The sequence below is a fragment of the Artemia franciscana genome, chromosome 7, assembly GCF_032884065.1.
Source record: "Artemia franciscana chromosome 7, ASM3288406v1, whole genome shotgun sequence".
Lineage (NCBI taxonomy): Eukaryota > Metazoa > Arthropoda > Branchiopoda > Anostraca > Artemiidae > Artemia > Artemia franciscana.
Window position 1 is genome coordinate 56,998,860 of NC_088869.1, and position 19,330 is coordinate 57,018,189.

The 19,330-nt window shown below is 34.9% G+C and overlaps 1 protein-coding gene across 1 annotated transcript; it reads left to right on the forward strand.

Moving 5' to 3' along the window:
* Positions 1–338: 338 nt before the first annotated feature.
* Positions 339–16,778, forward strand: LOC136029510 (uncharacterized protein DDB_G0286299-like). The gene is made up of 2 exons (XM_065707955.1): positions 339–456; positions 15,898–16,778. The coding sequence occupies exons 1-2, from the start codon at positions 404–406 to the stop codon at positions 16,664–16,666; spliced, it is 822 nt and encodes a 273-aa protein (XP_065564027.1). The 5' UTR covers positions 339–403; the 3' UTR covers positions 16,667–16,778.
* Positions 16,779–19,330: the final 2,552 nt, after the last annotated feature.

Genomic DNA, 19,330 nt, shown 5'->3' on the forward strand with positions numbered 1-19,330 from the left:
GACAGTATATAAGGGGGGCTTCCTTCTATCCCACACTCTTTACACCAAAGTTTGAATTTTTCCTGATACTTTAAACAGACTGCTGAAACAATAGGAATAAGAAAGTTTTTTCGAATCACTAAAAAACTTTAGCAAGCAATGTTAGAGGAGGGGGCAACACCCCTCATATACAGAGTAATGTAAGGCCATTCTTAGTTTTACTCGTTAAATATTTTTTTTATATAATAAAGAGAAAGGAATAAATGTATGAAATGAAATCTGTCGAACCGGTCAGTGAAAAATCCCCTAGATATAGTGAAAAGTACCGTTGCTCTCCTTTGGTAAATTATGAGCAGGTTTTTGAGCAACCCGGTTAAGAAGCTGATAAAATTCTTAATTTCTGTAATTTAGTCTTAGTTTTAAAATGAAACTGTTAATACTCCTTTCTATTGTGGCAGTTAGCCTACCTCTGGTCCGGTAAGAAAATATTTTAAATAGGGAGCGAAATTAATTGAAATGTCGAATGTATTGATCCTTTAATAGTTTAAGTCACAATGTAAAAATGGTAAAAAGTTTGCTTTTGTGAAAAACATAGAAAAACATAGAATATTCTTAAGTGAAACATTTACATGTTATTTAAATTCAGTTACAACTAATAATGATGATAACAATTACTTATTTATTACCTTGTAAAAAAAAATCACGGAAAAATAGTTAAGCAGGAAAAAATAAAAAAGAGGAACAAAAGAAAAATCAGGCAAAATTTCAAAAATAATGGAATAGAGAAAGACGCTTAGCGAAAATAGAAAAATAAAAAGTACTACCCTATCTTATGCCCTCCTCGTGACGAAATACTGCACGTTTGAAATTATTATTTCATTGCATTCCGACAATTCATAGTTATTGGACTATCAGAGTCATTTCCAACTTAAATGTCCAATAAATTTTACTGGATACGTTTCATCAATATTTAGAATTAGAATAAATACTGTTTTTTATTTTTGCATATATTTTTTTATCAAAAATTTCCTTTTTAGAGATTCCGTCTCGCCTAACAATGGTCGTTCCTCACTTATAGCATTCTTTTCATTGCTTTTTTCCTCTCTTCCTCACTCTTAGCTTTCATAACTTTATTTTTCAGCGTTTTAACTATAAACTGTTTGATCCAAGCCTCTCTAAAATGTGGGAGTGGCTACTATTCCTTCCTTCAACGCCCCTTATTTTACATTCAAGTTTAGTAGTCATATGACAATGCTTCGGGAATAATAATCAACTCTGAAGAAGTGTATACCTTTAAAATTTTATTAGTTGGGGGATTTGAAACATCAAAATGAATTATAGGGTTAGTATGTCCATGACCGCGGTTTTTATACTGTCCATAATTTTTTAAGGGCTATATTCATGGTTGCAGAAGCTGCTGCATAGGGTGTACGCCCGGTGACCGAAATGTTTTTGGTTTTTTTTTTTTTTTTTGCTGTTTTGGTAACTTATGCTTTTTTCTACTTTGACACCACTCCCCTCCCCGTTTGTATGGTCCTGATAAAGGACTTACATCATGGCAATAAACAGCAAAGTGAAACTTTTTGGAAGAAGTGAAATTCATGATTTCAATTGTTTTTAAATATAATTCAAATTTTGTCTGCAGCTTCTCAAAGCTAATGTTGATAGTAAGGTTGAATGATAATTTGATTAAACGATGTATCGACATTTTTACTTTCGATATTCGATATATTGATTTCAATATTTTTGATCAGTTTTTTTCCTGAGTTTAACTTTTGGTTTTTGCCAAAATTCAACGACAAAAATTGCAATTAAAGAGTATTTTGTGTCATTATCCCCAAATTTTGAATAAAATATAAAAACACCTCTGTTACAGGAATGAATATCATAAAAACCCTGACTTGAATTTACCCGGGTTCGGCATAAAAAAATAAGCTACTGGCTATTTTTGGCTATTCAAATTCTGCGACATTCCGATTCTCCCCCCTGAGAATTTACTCTACCTTTCAGGGATTAAAAAAAGAAATTTTTTCAATAGAAAGTAAGAAGCAATATTAAAACCTAAAAGAATACAAATTGTTCCTTATATGAGAAGAATAACCCCTCTTCAATACCTCACTTTTCACGTCGAAGTTTCTTTTTTGTATTTTAAAAATCTATTTAATAATCAAACGGCTCTTGTGTTTCACGAATTGTTCTGAAATTACAATTACAAAAATTAGAATTGACATAAAGAGCGATGTGTCCAGGGGGGATCCCCCTAAAATACGGTGTAATTTCTCTTCGTTTTAATTTTTAATATTGCTCTTTACTTTTGGTTGAAAAAATGTATTTTTATAATTAATCTCTGATTGTTTTTCAAATAATACCTGAAAATCCACCTTTTATCTGCATAGAAAATCCCTCCTCACAGAAAATTCCTCCTTGGAAAGTTCCTACCGCGTAAGATTCCCCTTATTCTAGACAATTCCATTACTGCTGAAAATTCTCTCAAAAAAAAATTTTTGTAGACAATTTCTCCAGGAAAAATTATTTTTAGCTTATTTTCATTTTAAAACAAAAAGACTTATTTTTCTTTCAATTTCTAATTGTTTTTCAAATCATAACGAAAATCCTCCCTCCGTGGAATATTTTTTTTGAAATTTTCTCCTCACTTTGTCTCAATGGAAAGTTTTCCCGAGTAAAATTGTCCCATGGAGTATCTCTCCTGCAAAAAAAATATTTCTCTCGGAAAAAATCCCACAGACAATTTCAATTCCTTTGAAAATTTACTCTGGGTAATTTCCCCAGAATATATCCACATTTATAATTGGAATGGCAAAGTGAAAGTAATAATGCTTGTAAATTCTTCCGTGTATAGTTTCTCTTTGAAATCTCATCCCGGGTAACTCACCTCCCAACAGAAAATTCTCCCCACAGAAAATTCCCTTCCACAGGAAACTCTCCCTTGAAAAATATCCCCCGCAGAAAATTATGCCCACAGAAAATTTACAGTTCGCCAAAAGGTTTGTTTACTTCCCAATTACAAATACAATATTTAAAAACTAGACGAATTCCACAACTTACAACCCTTTTCACAGGGACTTGCAAGGTCGTTTGATCCCCAGAGACATGATTACTTGACGTTTCAACTATGGTGTTTGAAACACCTATATCAAAATTTTGACTACATGACTTTGGGAAAAAAGGGGCTCAGAAAGGGGAGGTAATCTAATTGCCCCTCCCCCAATCGTTTTGGTCACAAAGTGGGAAACTAAAAGTTTAACTTACGTTCGAGAAAGCCCTCTGCTGAAGTTTTGTGACCATTGGTTCAATACGATCACCCTTACAAATAAAAATTAAAATAAAATAAATAAACAGGCATCTATGATCTTTCTTCGGGCAAAAATTCCAAAATTTCATATTTTTGCAGATGGAATCTAGAAACCTGTGTAGTAAGGTTTTCTGATTAAGATTCTAATTTCTGATTAATTACTTTGAAGATTCTTTGACTATTTATAGGCGTCTCCACCCCTTAAATAACGACGAAGACCGCACTGCCTTTCCATCACAAACACCAAAAACAAGAAGAACAATAGAGAATTGTTTTAATGCAGTGGGAAACAAATTAGAATGAATATTTCGGGCCTATGTCCAAGGGCCGTCCTCAGCAATACAAATAAGAAAAAACAACTTACAAGAGGATAAAATCTATATTTTTAAAATGAACAATTTTTCAAAACAGTCCCAGCCTCCTTACCTCAGCGAAGTTCAACCAGGACTGACTGAATTCACCTGGTAACCAGGACTGACAACCAGGACAGGTAACCAAGACTGACAACCAGAACTTCGCTGAGGTAAGTATGCTGGGACTGTTTTGAAAAATTGTCCATTTTAGTTTTATAGATTTTATCCTCTCGTAAGTTGTTTTTTCTTATTTGTATTGCTGAGGACGGCCCTTGGACATAGGGCCGAAATATTCATTCAAATTTGTTTCCCACTGTCTTAAAAAATTCCTATTGTTCTTTTTGTTTTTGGTGTCTCCGCCCCTACCTCGAAAGTCCTACAAACTTTTTCAGGCTCATAGCTTTTGATGGATACATGAAACTTGATGAATTTAATATATCTGGATTTAGTATAAAAAGCCAATATATTTGATGTATTTATTGTTATTGAAGTTCCGTGTTTCAGAGTTTCGGTTTCTGTTTAGCCGAGTTGCTTTTTTCTTACAGTTTGTTACCACGAACTATTTAACTAATTGATCAGACTTGGAATCCAATCTCAGAAAAGACATTGATGGTGGGCATGGATATTAGTTTCTTAACAACTTCGTATAGGTATTTCTGAAGCCCATATTACAAGACTTCCACAACTTGAATGGACCAGTTTTTCTTGGACTCACAACTCACAACAGACTCACAACAGAAAATCTGAAGAGCCGTGACAGATGCAGCTGCTGACAAATTTGCTTTGCATTGACTGCTGAAACTTCTTCATGTAGTCCTCACAAATTTGCATGATTCTGTATTGGCTGCATCACAAGGACTGTCACGGTACTTGCATCTGTTGATATAGATTCAAGTAAGGACTTTTGGAGGCTCTCAGCAAAATTTTAGAGTCCACCTTCACTAAACGCAGTTTGAGAACTGGCTATGCCAACCTATTGATACAGCTGTCCATGCTGTGTATTAGTATATATGAGTCAATGGACTAAATACATTATTTTTCTTTTTGTCTATTGGCCAAACAATTTTTTATGTTGGATCTTTTCTGCTGAACCCTCAGCGGTACATCAAACAGTTCGTGGTAACGAACTGTAGTAAGGAGCGACCCGGCTCAATAGTAACCAAAACTCTAAAAAATGGAATTTTTATGCCAATAGTTAAATCAAAAAAATTGCATTTTAATGCTAATTTTAAATATATAATTTTCATCAAGATTAGTCTTACCCGTCAAAAGCTACGAGCCTGAGAACATTTGCATCATTTTAGAAAATAGGGGAAAATACCCCCTAAAATTCATATGATCTTAACGAAAATCACATCATCAGATTCAGCGTATCAGAGAACCTTACTATAGAAGTTTCAAGTCCCTATCTACAAAAATGTGGAATTTAGCATTGTTTGCCAGAAGACAAATCACGGATGCGTGTTTATTTGTTTTTTGTTTTTCCCCCAGGGTGATCGTATCGACTCAGTGGTCCTAGAATGTCGCAAAAGGGCTCATTCTAACGGAAATTAAAAGTTATAGTGCCCTTTTTAAGTGACCCAAAAAATTGGAGGGCACCTAGGCCCCCTTCCGCGCTCATTTTTCCCCAAAGTCACCGGATAAAATTCTGAGATAGCCATTTTATTTACCATAGTTAAATAACCTAATAACTATGTCTTTGGGGACGACTTACTCCCCCGTAGTCGCCGTGGGAGGGGCTGCAAGTTACAAACTTTGACCTGTGTTTACATATAGTAATGGTTACTGGGAAGTGTACAGACGTTTTCAGGGGTTTGGTTTGGGGGGAGAGTTGAAGGGGGTTTTACTTGGGAGGGTCTTTCAATGGAGGAACGTTTTATTGGGGAAGAGACTTTCAATGGAGGGGGCGCAGGATTTTCTAGCATTATTTAAAAAACAATGAAAAAATAAATATGAAAATTTTTTTCTACTGAAAGTAAGGAGCAGCGTTAAAACTTAAAACGAACAGAAATTATTACGCATATGAGGGGTTTACCTTCTCGTAATACCTCGCTCTTTACGCTAAAATATTTTTAGTAATTTCAACTATTTATTCTACGGTCTTTGTGATTCAGGGGTCATTCTTAAGGAATTGGGACAAAATTTAAGCTTTAGTGTAAAGAGTGAGGTATCGACGAGGGGTGAGCCTTCTCATGTACCCAATAAAAACATACGAATATAGAAGTTCGCTACGTAAGTTAATTCGTAAGTTACGCATATTTTTACTTATGAAAACGTTCGTAAAAAAATAAAAGTTATAGTTGCCTTTTTAAGTAATCAAAAAATTTGAGGTTAACTAGGCCTCCTCTCTCGCTCCTTTTTTTTCAAAATCTTCCGATTAAAACTATGAAAAAGCCATTTAGCCCAAAACAATAATATGCAAATTTCGTTTTAATTATTTATCCCTGGAGAGCCAAGATAAAAAAAAAATGCATTAATTAAAAAACGTCCAGAAATTAAACAAAAAAAAGTTTTTTTAAATGAAAGTAAGGAGCGACATTAAAACTTAAAACGAACAAAAATTACTCCGTATATGAAAGGAGCTTTTCCTCCTCAACGCCCCGCTCTTTACGCTAAAGTTTTTTACTGTTTTAAAATGCAGAGTTAAGAGAAAGAGTCAAACTTTAGCGTAAAGAGTGGGGTGTTGAGGAGGAAAGGCCTCTTTCATATACGGAGTAATTTTTGTTCGTTTTAAGTTTTAATGTCGCTCCTTACTTTCATTTTAAAAAAACTTGTTTTTTTTTGTTTAATATAAGAAAAAGCTGGAATGATATCGTTTTCAATATCGATATTTACGTTTCGATATCGATATTTGGAGCGATGTATCGATATCGGTATTTAGTATCGCCCAGCGCTAGCTGATAATATACCCCTCGGGACTCTTATCTGTGTGACAAAGTTATACATTATCTCGGAGGCAATTTGAAGAGAGGTGCCAAGTTAAACCTGTCTTTAATACTCTGCTTTGACAAATATTCATGTTGACAGTTTTGGTTTCATCTTCAAAGCTAGACGAAAATGTTCTTGCAAGGCCTATTGTGTATGCTTAAGAAAATTAAAATAAAAAAAAATAAACTTAAAAACTGATTTTTTATTATGGAAGTAAAGAATGAGGTTGAAACTTAAATCAAGCAAAAATTAAGGCTTCATAATTTATTTAGCATACATCTTCAAAACCAACTCAAAGTAGACCTACGTTGCCCGGGCAACGTGAAGTGTTACAGCAACCTTTTTCCGGCTTTGCCGACTAAAGTGCTGCGAGAGCAACATTTTGGTTTTGTTTCTTCGCTATTGATCAGTAATCACATGATCAAAGGCTATTCCTCAGCGTTGAAAAACAACAACTACAAAAATAATATTGAAAGAAGGAACTAAATTGACTTTGCAGCAAGTTGAACGTTATCCTTTTCAATCGTAGATATTGTAACGGATGAAAACTTGGAACAATATCTTTTATAATCTAGTTAGTATTATGAAGCTATCCGTAACTTTTTCAGGATTAAATTACCATAGGTGACACTCATTATTACGAAACTACTTCACTGTTTTACGTTATTGTTTGTACCCCTTGCGTAAACACTTAATTCTGTCAGATTTAAAGAGATCGAATACAATGTGCACCAATTTGCACAAATTTCTAGCCCAAAGTGAACAGATTCTTACTTACAAGTCCCTCTCCCGTGATAGACATCAAGTTAACGGAAACAAATAAATGGGTACACCAACTAGCAAAAGTTGCAAACCCCTCATCGCTGAAGATGATTGTAGCCCAACAGCCGATTATTAATTACAAGTTCCCAACATGTCTTACCACTGGAACCAAATTGGCTTAACCATTAAATACACCGGAAACAATAATAGGTAAACCAACTAGCAAAAGCGGCAAACCCCTCATTGCCGAAGACGATTATGAGCTAACAGCCGTTTCTCGCCCAAAATGAACCGATTCTTGCTTACAAGTCCCTCTCCCGTGATAGACATCAAGTTCACCGGAAACAAATAAATGGGTACACCAATTAGCATAGTTGCAAACCCCTCATCGCTGAAGTTAATTGCAGCCTAACATCAGATTCTTACTTACAAGTCCCCTACATGTCTTACCACTGGAACCAAATTGGTTTTACCATCAAATACACTGGAAACAAATAATAGATACACCCACTAGCAAAAGTTTCTGACCACTCATTGCAGAAGGTAATTATTACCTAAAAGCTGACTGTTGCTTACAAGTCCTCTATATGTCTCACAATTTGTATCGGCCTAGATTTCGTTTCAGTGTGTACCTTAATACTGAAGTTGTCAACCCCTTGAAACTTTCAAACTGGTATACCTCATGATGGAATTTTTTTACCAAAAAAAAGATGTCATATACTTTGATCAGCTCATCAAGACCTATCGATTGCCGTCGAAAAAAATTCTATCTGTCCCAGCTCAAAAGTTGATTTTTTTTGCCATAGGCCAACTTTCTAACGTCACCACTTAGAAAGGGGCAAAGGATAAGCTCCAATTTCATTAGGAATGAGAAAGCTTTTAAAGTTTATTAGGCACATCTGATACCGTTTCTCTACCGCAATCCCAAGTCCGAAAAACCGAATGATAAACTCAGCTGAAATGACGAACAGAAATGGGTAGAAAAAATTTTCGGACCCGTGGGAAAATGCCTCATTTTTGCCTCTGTAAATTTTTCTATTTATCACTCAAAGAAGATATATTGGCTGTGTGACCGAGTAACTGCCGCACATATTTAACACTTATAGATTTTAGTTTATTTTCAATTTGAAAGTGGTGCTTGCCTGCTAGAACGGAGCTTTCCACTCGAAAGCACAAACATGGTCTAATGAAACGAAATCTTGGCTGCACAACTTCACATACTCCTCTCTGACATAGGCTATATAACTCCACTTCACTTCGCACACCATAGGCTCTGGCTCGTGGACAAGCAAAAACCATCCTTTTTGGCCCCAGGCTTTCCAGAAATAAACTTTTATAAAGAATAAACTTTTCAGTTTCCAGAAATAAGCTGAAATCGGCGGCATAGGAAAAAAAACGGGACAAAACCAAAGTATTGCTCTCGCAACACAATGAACTGACTCCCCGTATGTTCCTGTATTTGTGGAATTTTGAAAAACCAGCGCTTTTTTGGAAAAACCAGAGTCCTTTGGAAAATTAAATTTTTACACTAAAATCTATTGATGTCATCCATTCATAAGCCTCTAATTTGCTGAAATGGTTAAGTATATGAAACAGTCATTTAGGAAAAGTGACAAATAGTACATGGTACACTGACCAGTGGTTACTAATTCTCGTTTTGAGACTAGCGGAACTGCGCACACTGTTTCATGTCTTGTTCAATCAGAACTTCATTCTTTGCCATTTCTTATAAGTTTCTTCACACCTTTATGTAGGTTTTGCATTGCATTTTGGAGCTAGGCTGTGAAAAAGATACTATTTTTTGCGTCCAATAATCTTTCGTGTCCAAAACATCTTTAATGTACAAAACATGCAGCACTGTCTTAGGCAACCAATAATCTTTCCTCTAAAAAACTTGGCTTAAAGGTCTCGAATTTTTCGCATTACTATTGACTTTTTGAACGAATTTATCGTATAGTTGGTTCTGCTCATTATATTTTTCACAATTGCATTGCATTTTATTTTAATTCACTAACTTTCGACTCTTAAAAATGGCACTATAACTTTCAATTTCCAGTCAAATGGGCACTCTCCTAAATTTTTACGACCACCCCTTCTATATGAAGTGGTGAGGAGAAATCGCACAGATGCCGCATCATTCTTCTACTAAATGCTCCCAACTGGGGTTTAACTAGTTTATGGTTTTACGGGCGTTTTTGATTTACTAGTGTGCTTAGGTACATTTGTGGGTGGATAGGGGTGCTAATCGGGGAGAAAGATCATGGACCTCTCTAGATTTAAAGAAATGTTTTTTTTTCTTTTTTATTTTTTTTTTTTATTAGAACATACCAATAAGACAAGAATAATAAAAGAAAAATACACTAATCAAGAAATTAAAATAAATAACAAAATAAAAAATAAGTAATTTAATAAAAATGAATAAAATTAAAAAAAAAATAATAATAATTAAAATAACTATTGAGGGACTGTTGAATAATAAACATCCTAAAAATTTCAACATGACAAAATAACCTACCAATAACAAAGACGGAGAACGCGAAATTTTACGGACAAATCTGGTTCATAGTCTTTATTTCAAAAGTTAAAATTAACAATTTGTTTTTAACATTAATATGCTTATGACTGATGAAATGATAGAATTCGATATGACAATGGTGGTTTTTGAAGGCCCCAAAAATGTACATGGTCAAATCTTTCAGCTTTCAGTGAACCAGTGAGCCTTCAATCTCAGGGGCCTTCCCCAGGCTACTCAGCGTGTCCTCAGGTGGCGATAGGGGAACATCCAACAGATATGTAGGTTACCTCCATAGGAGCCACAGACCAAGGAGGACCTTGTTCTTGGGGTCTATAATAGAAACTCGGACACCTTCGCCCGGGGCCATAAATACAGGCGAAGGAGGAAGACGGCCCCTCAAATGTATACTCAACAGGGCCGACCGGCATGTTCACACGTCACATGAGTTACAAACCTTCTCCCAGTAATGGTTTAAATTGCATGGTGACACAGAACACCATCGTCAGAGGATCCTCTATAGGAGGACAACCGCGGAAGGGCGTAAGATCCAGATCTATGAACAATGGTCTCTGCAAAGGGCTGCCTCGACCCTCTCGGGGTACCCGCAAAAATGGGGACCTTACGGTCAACTCTATTCTGACTTGAAGAGTGGCACTCCTCCAGGAAATTATAGCCTAGTAAACGACACAGAATGCACACACAGCGGCACTCCTATGCTTGGTCTTTTTTGGCGGGTGTTTTCAGGCTGAAAAACCTCTTCCTAGCTAATTTATCTAGTATGGGCTGCCTCCCCGTAGCACCATAATATTTGTAGGCATGAATATATAATGAGTCAGAAGTAATAGGGTTGGGACTGTCGGTGCAGGCTTTCGACTCTTCTTAATAGAGCATTACCAAGTGCTGAAAACCATGTTGTGACCAAGATGGGCCCAGGGTTGCACATAGCCTCCATTCATGCTGGAGGTCTCAGGGACTTCTTGCTGTCCGGTTCCAAGCTAGCTTAAGCGCTTAGGTGTAGACTTGAGAAGATATGTTGATCCTCGTCCTGCACTGGTGTCTGGGATCATTGCTTTTCCTGAGGCCAAAATAACCTCAATGATTTAAAGAACGTCAGAATTGGAACTTGGAAAGTTACAACATTAAAAAATAACAGAGCAAATAGACAGAGTCCCAGGTAGAAATACGGTATTTTTACTTGGAGATTCCAACGCCCAGTTCGGTAGAAATAGGGATAGATGGTATCTTTACCCAGGTAAATTTGGCGTAGGAAAAGAAAACAGTAATGGCTACAGACTTTTACAATTTTGTAGGTATAACAATCTAATTATAACCAATACGGTGTTTGGTCATAAAATGCCCCAAAATTTGACATGGTACTCACGTGATGGTAAGAAAGAAAACCTTATAGATTATGTTATAGTAAACCGAAGACTGGCAGGATCACTACAAGATACTACGGTATATAGGAGTGCTGTTATTGATGTTAAAAGTAAAGATCAACATCTACTAGTGTATAGGGTTAATATAAAGCTGAAATTTCAGGAGGGTAACTACCTCCTGGGAAATTATGATGCTGGTAAACTCCAGGATGATAATCTGAGAGAAACTTTCCAGGAACGATTGAATACTAAACTTGAGAGTTTAAAATTTGACAATGTGGAAGGTGGTTGGAATAACTTTAGAAAAACAATTTGTGAAGTTGCTGAGGGTGTCTTAGGGAAAGTTAAGATTGCAGCTAAGAAGATTAGTGATAAAGTTTTATGTTTAATAGAGAGGAGAAGAGGTTTATACAAAAATTATCTGAGCGATAGATCATATGAAAACAAAAGGATTAAAATATGAACTAAGGAGGTGTGAAGTGGAGGCCATGGATAAAATTGCCAAGGATCTGGAAGATGCAGCTAGACGGCATAATAGTAAAATATTTTACTGGCTTGTTAGTGAATTGAGAGGAGCAGTAAATCCGGAAATTTCCCAGTTAAAAATAGGAACGAGGCCACAATTAGTGATAAGGAAAGAGTCATAGAGAGATGGGTGGAACATTTTGAGAATGTGCTAAACCGAGATACAGTTGAAGGAAAAGAATAGAGGAAAATGAAAAAAAATTGATACCTTGGATGTGAAGCAAGATTTGTTTTGTGAGGAAGAATTAGCGATAGTAATGGTGCTGATAGTGTGATAAACGAGCTTCTTAAAAATTTTGGCTCCGAGGTTAGAAATAAGCTATTGTAGATAATGAATCTGATTTTTGAAAAAGGGGAAGTGCCTAACAATCTTGGGAAAACCTTATTTACACCACTGTATAAGAAATGTGATAAGAGTGAGTGTTATAATTATCAAGGCATTAGTCTGTTCTTTGTAAGTAGCAAATTACTTAGTAATATGATACTATATGGACTGAGAGATTCTGTAGACAGAGTTTTAATAGAGAAGAACAGTATGGTTTTAGAAAAGGTAGAGGATGTGTCGATCAAATTTTCACTTTTAGGTTAATAATTGAGAAGTGCCTTAACTGTCAAACACAGTTGGTCCTAATTTTTATAGATTAGGAGCAAGCTTTCAATTCCGTTGGTAGAAGAGCTTTAGCAAAGGTCTTATCCATGTATGGTATACCAGACAAATACATTAAAGTGAATTGTGCTGTGTACGAGAATACCACTACTGCGGTTAAGGTAGGAAATGAGGTTAGCAGCTTCTTTTTTATTAAATCAGGAGTTAAGCAGGACTGTGGTCTATCCCCCTTTATATGGATCATTTTGATGGACTTTGTCTTAAGGAGCACAGGAAAGGCAATGGGAGACCACGGAATCAAATGGGGAGACAAAACTCTCCTGGACTTACATTATGCATATAATCTAAGCATCCTAGATGAAATTGGGAGCAAAATGAATGAACTATTAGAGATTTTGCAAGTTCAGGGTGCTAGAATAGGTTTGAAAATTAATTTTAAGAAGACCAAGTCCCTAAGGCTAGGAATAAGTGAAGATGAAAAGGTGACGTTGGGTAACGAAAAGATTTATCAGACAGGCAGCTTCCCTTACCTTGGTAGTATTATTAGTAAAGACGGTGGGAGCAGTGACGATGTTACAAGAAGAATAGCCAATGGTCAGAAAGTAAACATTCTCTACTGTATAAGAGACACATACATATCTTAGAAAACATTCCGTTTTACATAACAGGCATTCCCCATTATTTAAGTTTACTATACCGTTACAGGTACGCGCGTAAGACACTGGTACGCGTAATAACATCTTGAGGGGCTAGTAGCATTATATTTACCCCCTATATGTCTTCCCAGATCCAAAATGGCATCAATACTAGTTAATGACCTTTCTCGTTCAAAGAGATCATTCTGCTGGGTTTGTTCTTTACTTTAAGCATAGGGATAGTTTTTTAGGTTTCTGAAAATAACCTTTAGGGATGTATCATGGTTAGTTTAATTAAGCTAGTTCTGTCGATAGTTTGTGCGTTGCATAAATTACGAAGCAATAAATTTGGTAAATTTTTAAGTTTCAACCTCACTCTTATCTTCCATCAGAAAAATTTAAGCTTTTAGAAATTAATTTATCACTTGATGGAGAAATTTTCAACAATATCGCATCCATTTTTGGATTTTTTTTTTTCCATTTTTGCTAATTTTACGCAACTTTTCTTACAAACTAAATAGCTTGAAATAATAATTAAAATATTCTTCCGCTAATAAATTTTTAAGGTATGTTAAAAATTGATCATATTAAACATAAAAATCAGCAAATTACGTTATTTTGATGAATATAATGTAAAAAAAAAAAACGTTTAGAGTTTCGGTGTCAATTGACAAGGATTGATCATATAGGCTGTAACTTATCTGGCGTTAAAAAACTGGAAATATTTGTCTCTAATAATATGATTGGCTAACGGAAATTTCTCACAGATTTAAACCAACGTAATTAAAGCACACTTTTTGAAATAGAATTCTAACAAAACAATCCGTATTTGGAGCTACTCTTTACTTACAGTTTATATCCATGAGGGATTAGACTCAATAGCACATTGATTACTTATTAGTATACTAAAATATTTTTTTCTTGTAACTCCACAAAGCTCCAGTATGAGCAGTATTGCCTCCAAATTTGGGCTCGATAAATATGTTGCTTTAGTCTTTATTGAAAAGTCAATTACAAGGTAAAGTTTAAGTATGGACCTGGTCGTCATTTCTAGGTTTATTTTTATCACCGAGAAAAAGAGAGACTGCTTTTTGAAAAATATGGTGATCCAAAAACTTTCCGTCCTTTTCACCTGCTTAAATTTCACACTAAGGCTTTTCAAACCACCTAATTTTTTATTAGGAGTTTTGTCTCTTCAGATAATATAATAAAAATGATTGGCTTACGGAACTACACCACTGATTTAAATAGGGAAAGTCACTCATTGCGTCACTTAAAATATGGCACTAGTGTCACTTATTTGGATCGAATATAAGTCTCTTCAGAAATGAGGAATAGCACGATTGGTTATCAAAAACTTAGTCACTATTATAAACCACTAGTATAAGTCACTAGTATAGTATTATAATACTAGTATAAGTCACTAGTATAGTATTATAATACTAGTATAAGTCACTAGTATAGTATTATAATACTAGTATAAGTCACTAGTATAGTATTATAATACTAGTATAAGTCACTAGTATAGTATTATAATACTAGTATAAGTCACTAGTATAGTATTATAATACTAGTATAAGTCACTAGTATAGTATTATAATACTAGTATAAGTCACTAGTATAGTATTATAATACTAGTATAAGTCACTAGTATAGTATTATAATACTAGTATAAGTCACTAGTATAGTATTATAATACTAGTATAAGTCACTAGTATAGTATAGGATTGTAAGAAAGTGCTCCCTTTGGAGCTTCTGTTTAATGGTCACTTATTACCATGAGCGACATTTTTCGCTCATGAATTGTGACTCTTATGAATATTTGAAAATATTGTAATATTCTGTATTCTCTGGATGTTTTAGCTTTCTTCTAACTTCTTAATGTCGTATAGCTTCAAAATTTTGCTTCCTGCTTATATTGCCTTGTTATATACAAGCCAAGTATATAATAAATTTCAAACCTATACCAGATCATTGTTGTTTTATCTTGATCACAGATAAACAAAGGGACTACTACTACTACTACTAATAACTCACTGCAGCACCAAGCCGCCTGAGGCCAACACAGCTACGCACGCTCCTCCTCCAACCTAATGTATTCAAAGCCTCCCTTTTTACACCCTCCCAGGAAGTTCTCATTTCCCTTAAATATATATTTAAGACATCCTCCCAACCCAGACAAGGACGACCTGCTTTCCGTGTAGCCCCAGACGGTTGGCCAAAAAGGATTACTTGTAAGAAATCTTGTGATTGAAACTGTTCATACTTTTATTGGCCTAAATTTTTGCGCAGGAAAAGCAATCAGATGGAATTTTCCTTCTCCTTCTTTTCATTGGCTTAACACTTCGTACGGAAGGTTGTAAGACCAAATAGGTTTTCAAAAAGATAGGCTAATTTTCTCTCCAGAAATGAGAAAAAGAAGTAACATGATTACCTTACAAAAATATATCCCAGGTGAAAATCAAGTAGATTAAAACATACTCTTCACCACAGAATTATAATTGAGAATGATCTCTCTTTTTCTCTTTTGATCTGCTCTTTACTTACCTAATGTTTATTACCACGTTTAATTCAATAGGATTTGGAACAACTGCAAATAAATCAATATTTTGAACCTCATTAGTTTCATATTTTCTGCCAATATTACCCTTCATTGCTCCTGAATTTGAGCTTCACAAATATGGTGTAATTGTGTATATTCGAAACCCAACTGTATACCGTGTTTTAAAATCTGTAGCTGATCATTATTTCTAGTTTGAACTTGATGAAACCGCAAGATCATAACAGCTTCTATCCTTCAATTTCGCCAAAAACGTGACTAAGGATATTTCAGTTTATATTCTGCAACATAAGTTGTCGCAAATTTTCTTTACCCCTTATTAAATAGTCTCTTTTTCTTAGGCTTGTGCCCCTCGACGAGCCAAATTCTGATATTAATGCTGTGGGAGAATACGCTGATGACGGCAAGATTCAGACAAATAATAATGAATTAAATGAAATACCCGCTGATCCAGAAACTTTAAAAGAAGTTGCAGATAAAGAGGCTGATCCGGCCCTTCCAGTTGAAGGTGACGAATCTAGCGGAAACTCAATGTCTGTAGAATCAGACTCCGTAAGCGAACTTGAAGACGAGGAAGATGTAGAAGGGAGAACCAAAAGAGCTGTTAATAGAAAAGTCCAACAGAAAAAGAACCAACAGCGAAAGCAGCAGCAGAAGCGAAGACCAAAACAGCCCGTGAGAAATCAAAGACGACCCAATAGAAACAGAAATCAGGTGGAAAAGGGATGCCCTAGAGAAGGTGACATAGAATTACCAGACGAAAACGATGTAACTAAAATGCAAGGTGATGAGCCAGTTGAGCAAAGAACGAACGATGAAACAGATGCAGTTCAAGATGCAGAGGGTCGAAGAGCAAACAAAAGAGGCCAACCAGCTAATAGAAATCGCAAAAACAAAAGGTGCACTCCCAATAAATTAAACAGAAAACAACAAATCAGAAGAGCACAGATCAAGAATAACAAATTAAACAGAAAACAACAAATAAGAAGAGGGCAAATCAAGAACAAACAGAGAAGGCAAGCCCAACTGAAGAGAAAACAAAACAAGAAAGGAGCTAGACCAAGGGAAGGGGATATTCCTCTAGAAGATGTTTCAGTCCAAGCGGCTTAAGCTCATGAACCTTGAAAAAGGGTTTGAAGTAAATAAACCGACTTTTCTTGCACAACGGTACAATTATCAAATTTTGTTATGTATTTAATATTATTAAACCGTCGACTTTTTATTTATTTGTTCAGATTTACTGAATGCTAGTCGAAGGACAAAAAATGCTAAATTCATGTTGGCAAGACGCACTGTGAACGTCCTGCAGCTAAAGATGACAATCTCTTGCTAAGTATCACAATTACAATGCATTCAATTTTACTTCTTCATCCTTAAAGTGGGTCTTTTCCTCCACAGTTTTCTATTGATGTGGGGTGTTTTTTTTCTTTCTTTTTTCTATTCTTAATGTCCCAACAAAAAGATCACAATCTGATAATCTCTAGGGTGAATTTGATGCAGAAATTACCATCCGGGGAAGTTATAACCTGTATACTTCAGGATAAGATTTTCTGACGAACTCTTCAAGAATAGTTCAATGTGAATCTATAGACTTTGGACTTTGACAATATAGACAGTAGACGGATTATTTTAGGAAAATAGTTTGTTAAGTAGATCACCATCAAAATAAAAAGATCACCATTTAATAATCTATAGAATTAATTTAAAATAGAAACTACCTTCTGGGGAAGATATAACGCGTAGACTTCCGGGTAAAATTTTATGAGGCGCCATCCAAAAATAGTTAGATGTAAATCTAAATAACTTAGAATTTGACAATGTAGATAGTGGATAAAGTAAAGTAGGAAGTTAGATTAGTAGTGGTTTTGGTGTTGAATCAAAAGTTAAATAGGTTTTTGTGCTATCCCCGTTTACGTGGATTATTTTTAACGCAGGTTGTCCTAAGGAATATAAAAAAGGTCATGGGAAAACAATGTGTCAAAGGTTGAGGTGTTACTCCTTTAAATTTGGATTTAGAGGTGATGTTTGTGTCCCAGATGAAATTGTTAGTAACTGAATGAGTATTTGGGGGTGCAGGAATAAATTTTGAAGTAAGCAATAAGACGTTAATTGAAAAAACTGATGGAACTTGGAAAAATTGAAGAAAATTAAAGAAAATTTAAACTTCATGGGACTCTGTGAACAATGGAGCTTTGTATAGACTGGGATGGGGGATGATCTTTAGCAGCTGTGTTGGCTTCAGATGAATCGGTGCTTCGCTATGCTGCTAGAGTCTTATTAGTAGTAGCTACTAAAAAAGGACAACTATTTTAAAAACTATATTTAACTATAATAATATTTAGCCAACGGGATTTTCACCATAATAATATTTTCCTATTATATTGAATTTTAATATTAATAGTAATACTAACATTACTAATGATAATTCAACTAAAATAATAATTCAAGTAATATTTACCTAAATGAAACTATTTGAAAATATTTGGCCTTTACTGGGACAGTAAATGAGTTAATTCCACTTTTTTAAATCTAAATTAAAATCTTCTAACTTAGTTGATTTTACAGTCGGATTTTGAAGAATTAGTTTTGCTCAGTAATCCATAGAGGTTTGACCAACATCTTCCCCAATATTAGAGTATTTATTATTTGCCATAAAAACTGCACTTCTAAAAACATACCCACGTACACTATTGTTAATATCAGCACTTCGTATGATCCATCAGGTCTATGACCGATAACTTGATAATATAGCTTTCGTTTTCTAGAAATATGAACTGTATTATAAAGTCAAAGATCGCCGAAACCTTGAATTTAATAAAGTTAATGGGTTGTGTTTTAGCTTTTATTTAGCTTTGGATACACCAAGTGAAAATACCATCGAAATGGTCATCTTTATAACATTATATATATATATATATATATATATATATATATATATATATATATATATATATATATATATATATATATATATATATATATATATATATATATATATATATATATATATATATATATATATATATATATATATATATATATATATATATATATATATATATATATATATATATATATATATATATAAGGCTCAGGTTTTTTTCACAGTTAAAAAGAGTTTGGAAGAATAGGAAAATAAGTCTGCAAACCCAGATTAGAATATTGGAAGCTACAGTGATGACAGTGGTCAAATATGGGTGCTCTGAAGCATGGGTGCTCCGAAAAGCGGACAAAAATTTACAAGATATTTTCCAAAGAAATTGCTTAGGGATTGTTCTGGGTACCCGGCCTACTGACCGTACTTCAAACAGTAGATTGTACGAAAAATATGGTTCAATCCCTCTTTCTAGGGCTATAATGAAAGAAAGGTTGAAATGGCTAGGCCACGTTCTGCGGATGAAGGATGACAGATTGCCAAAGATTATCATTTTTGGCCCACCGTTTGGGGGTACACGTAAAGCAGCTCGTCCTCGTCTGCGGTGGGAGGATGTGACAAATAAATATCTAAAGGGAACGGGAACTTCCTGGTAGGGTGTAAACAGAGAGGCCTTGAATAGATTAGGTTGGAGGAGGAGCGTGCGTAGCTGTGTTGGCCTCAGGTGGCTTGGTGCTGCAGTGAGTTATTAGTAGTAGCAGCAGTAATAAATATATAACAAAGGAATTGGCGTATTTCGCTCATTCCAAGTATATAAGTTTTATTAAACTTATTGTTAACCCGTCGAACGCTAAGAGCCTGAAAAAACTTGTCTGATTTTTAAAAAGAGGGAGAGATCC

Bases quoted from the DNA above. Each gene is read 5' to 3' on its own strand.
- LOC136029510 (XM_065707955.1), top strand. From the start codon at position 404: ATGAAACTGTTAATACTCCTTTCTATTGTGGCAGTTAGCCTACCTCTG. The intron at 457-15,897 runs GTAAGAAAATAT...TCTTTTTCTTAG, and splicing joins GTTAGCCTACCTCTGGTCCG to GCTTGTGCCCCTCGACGAGC.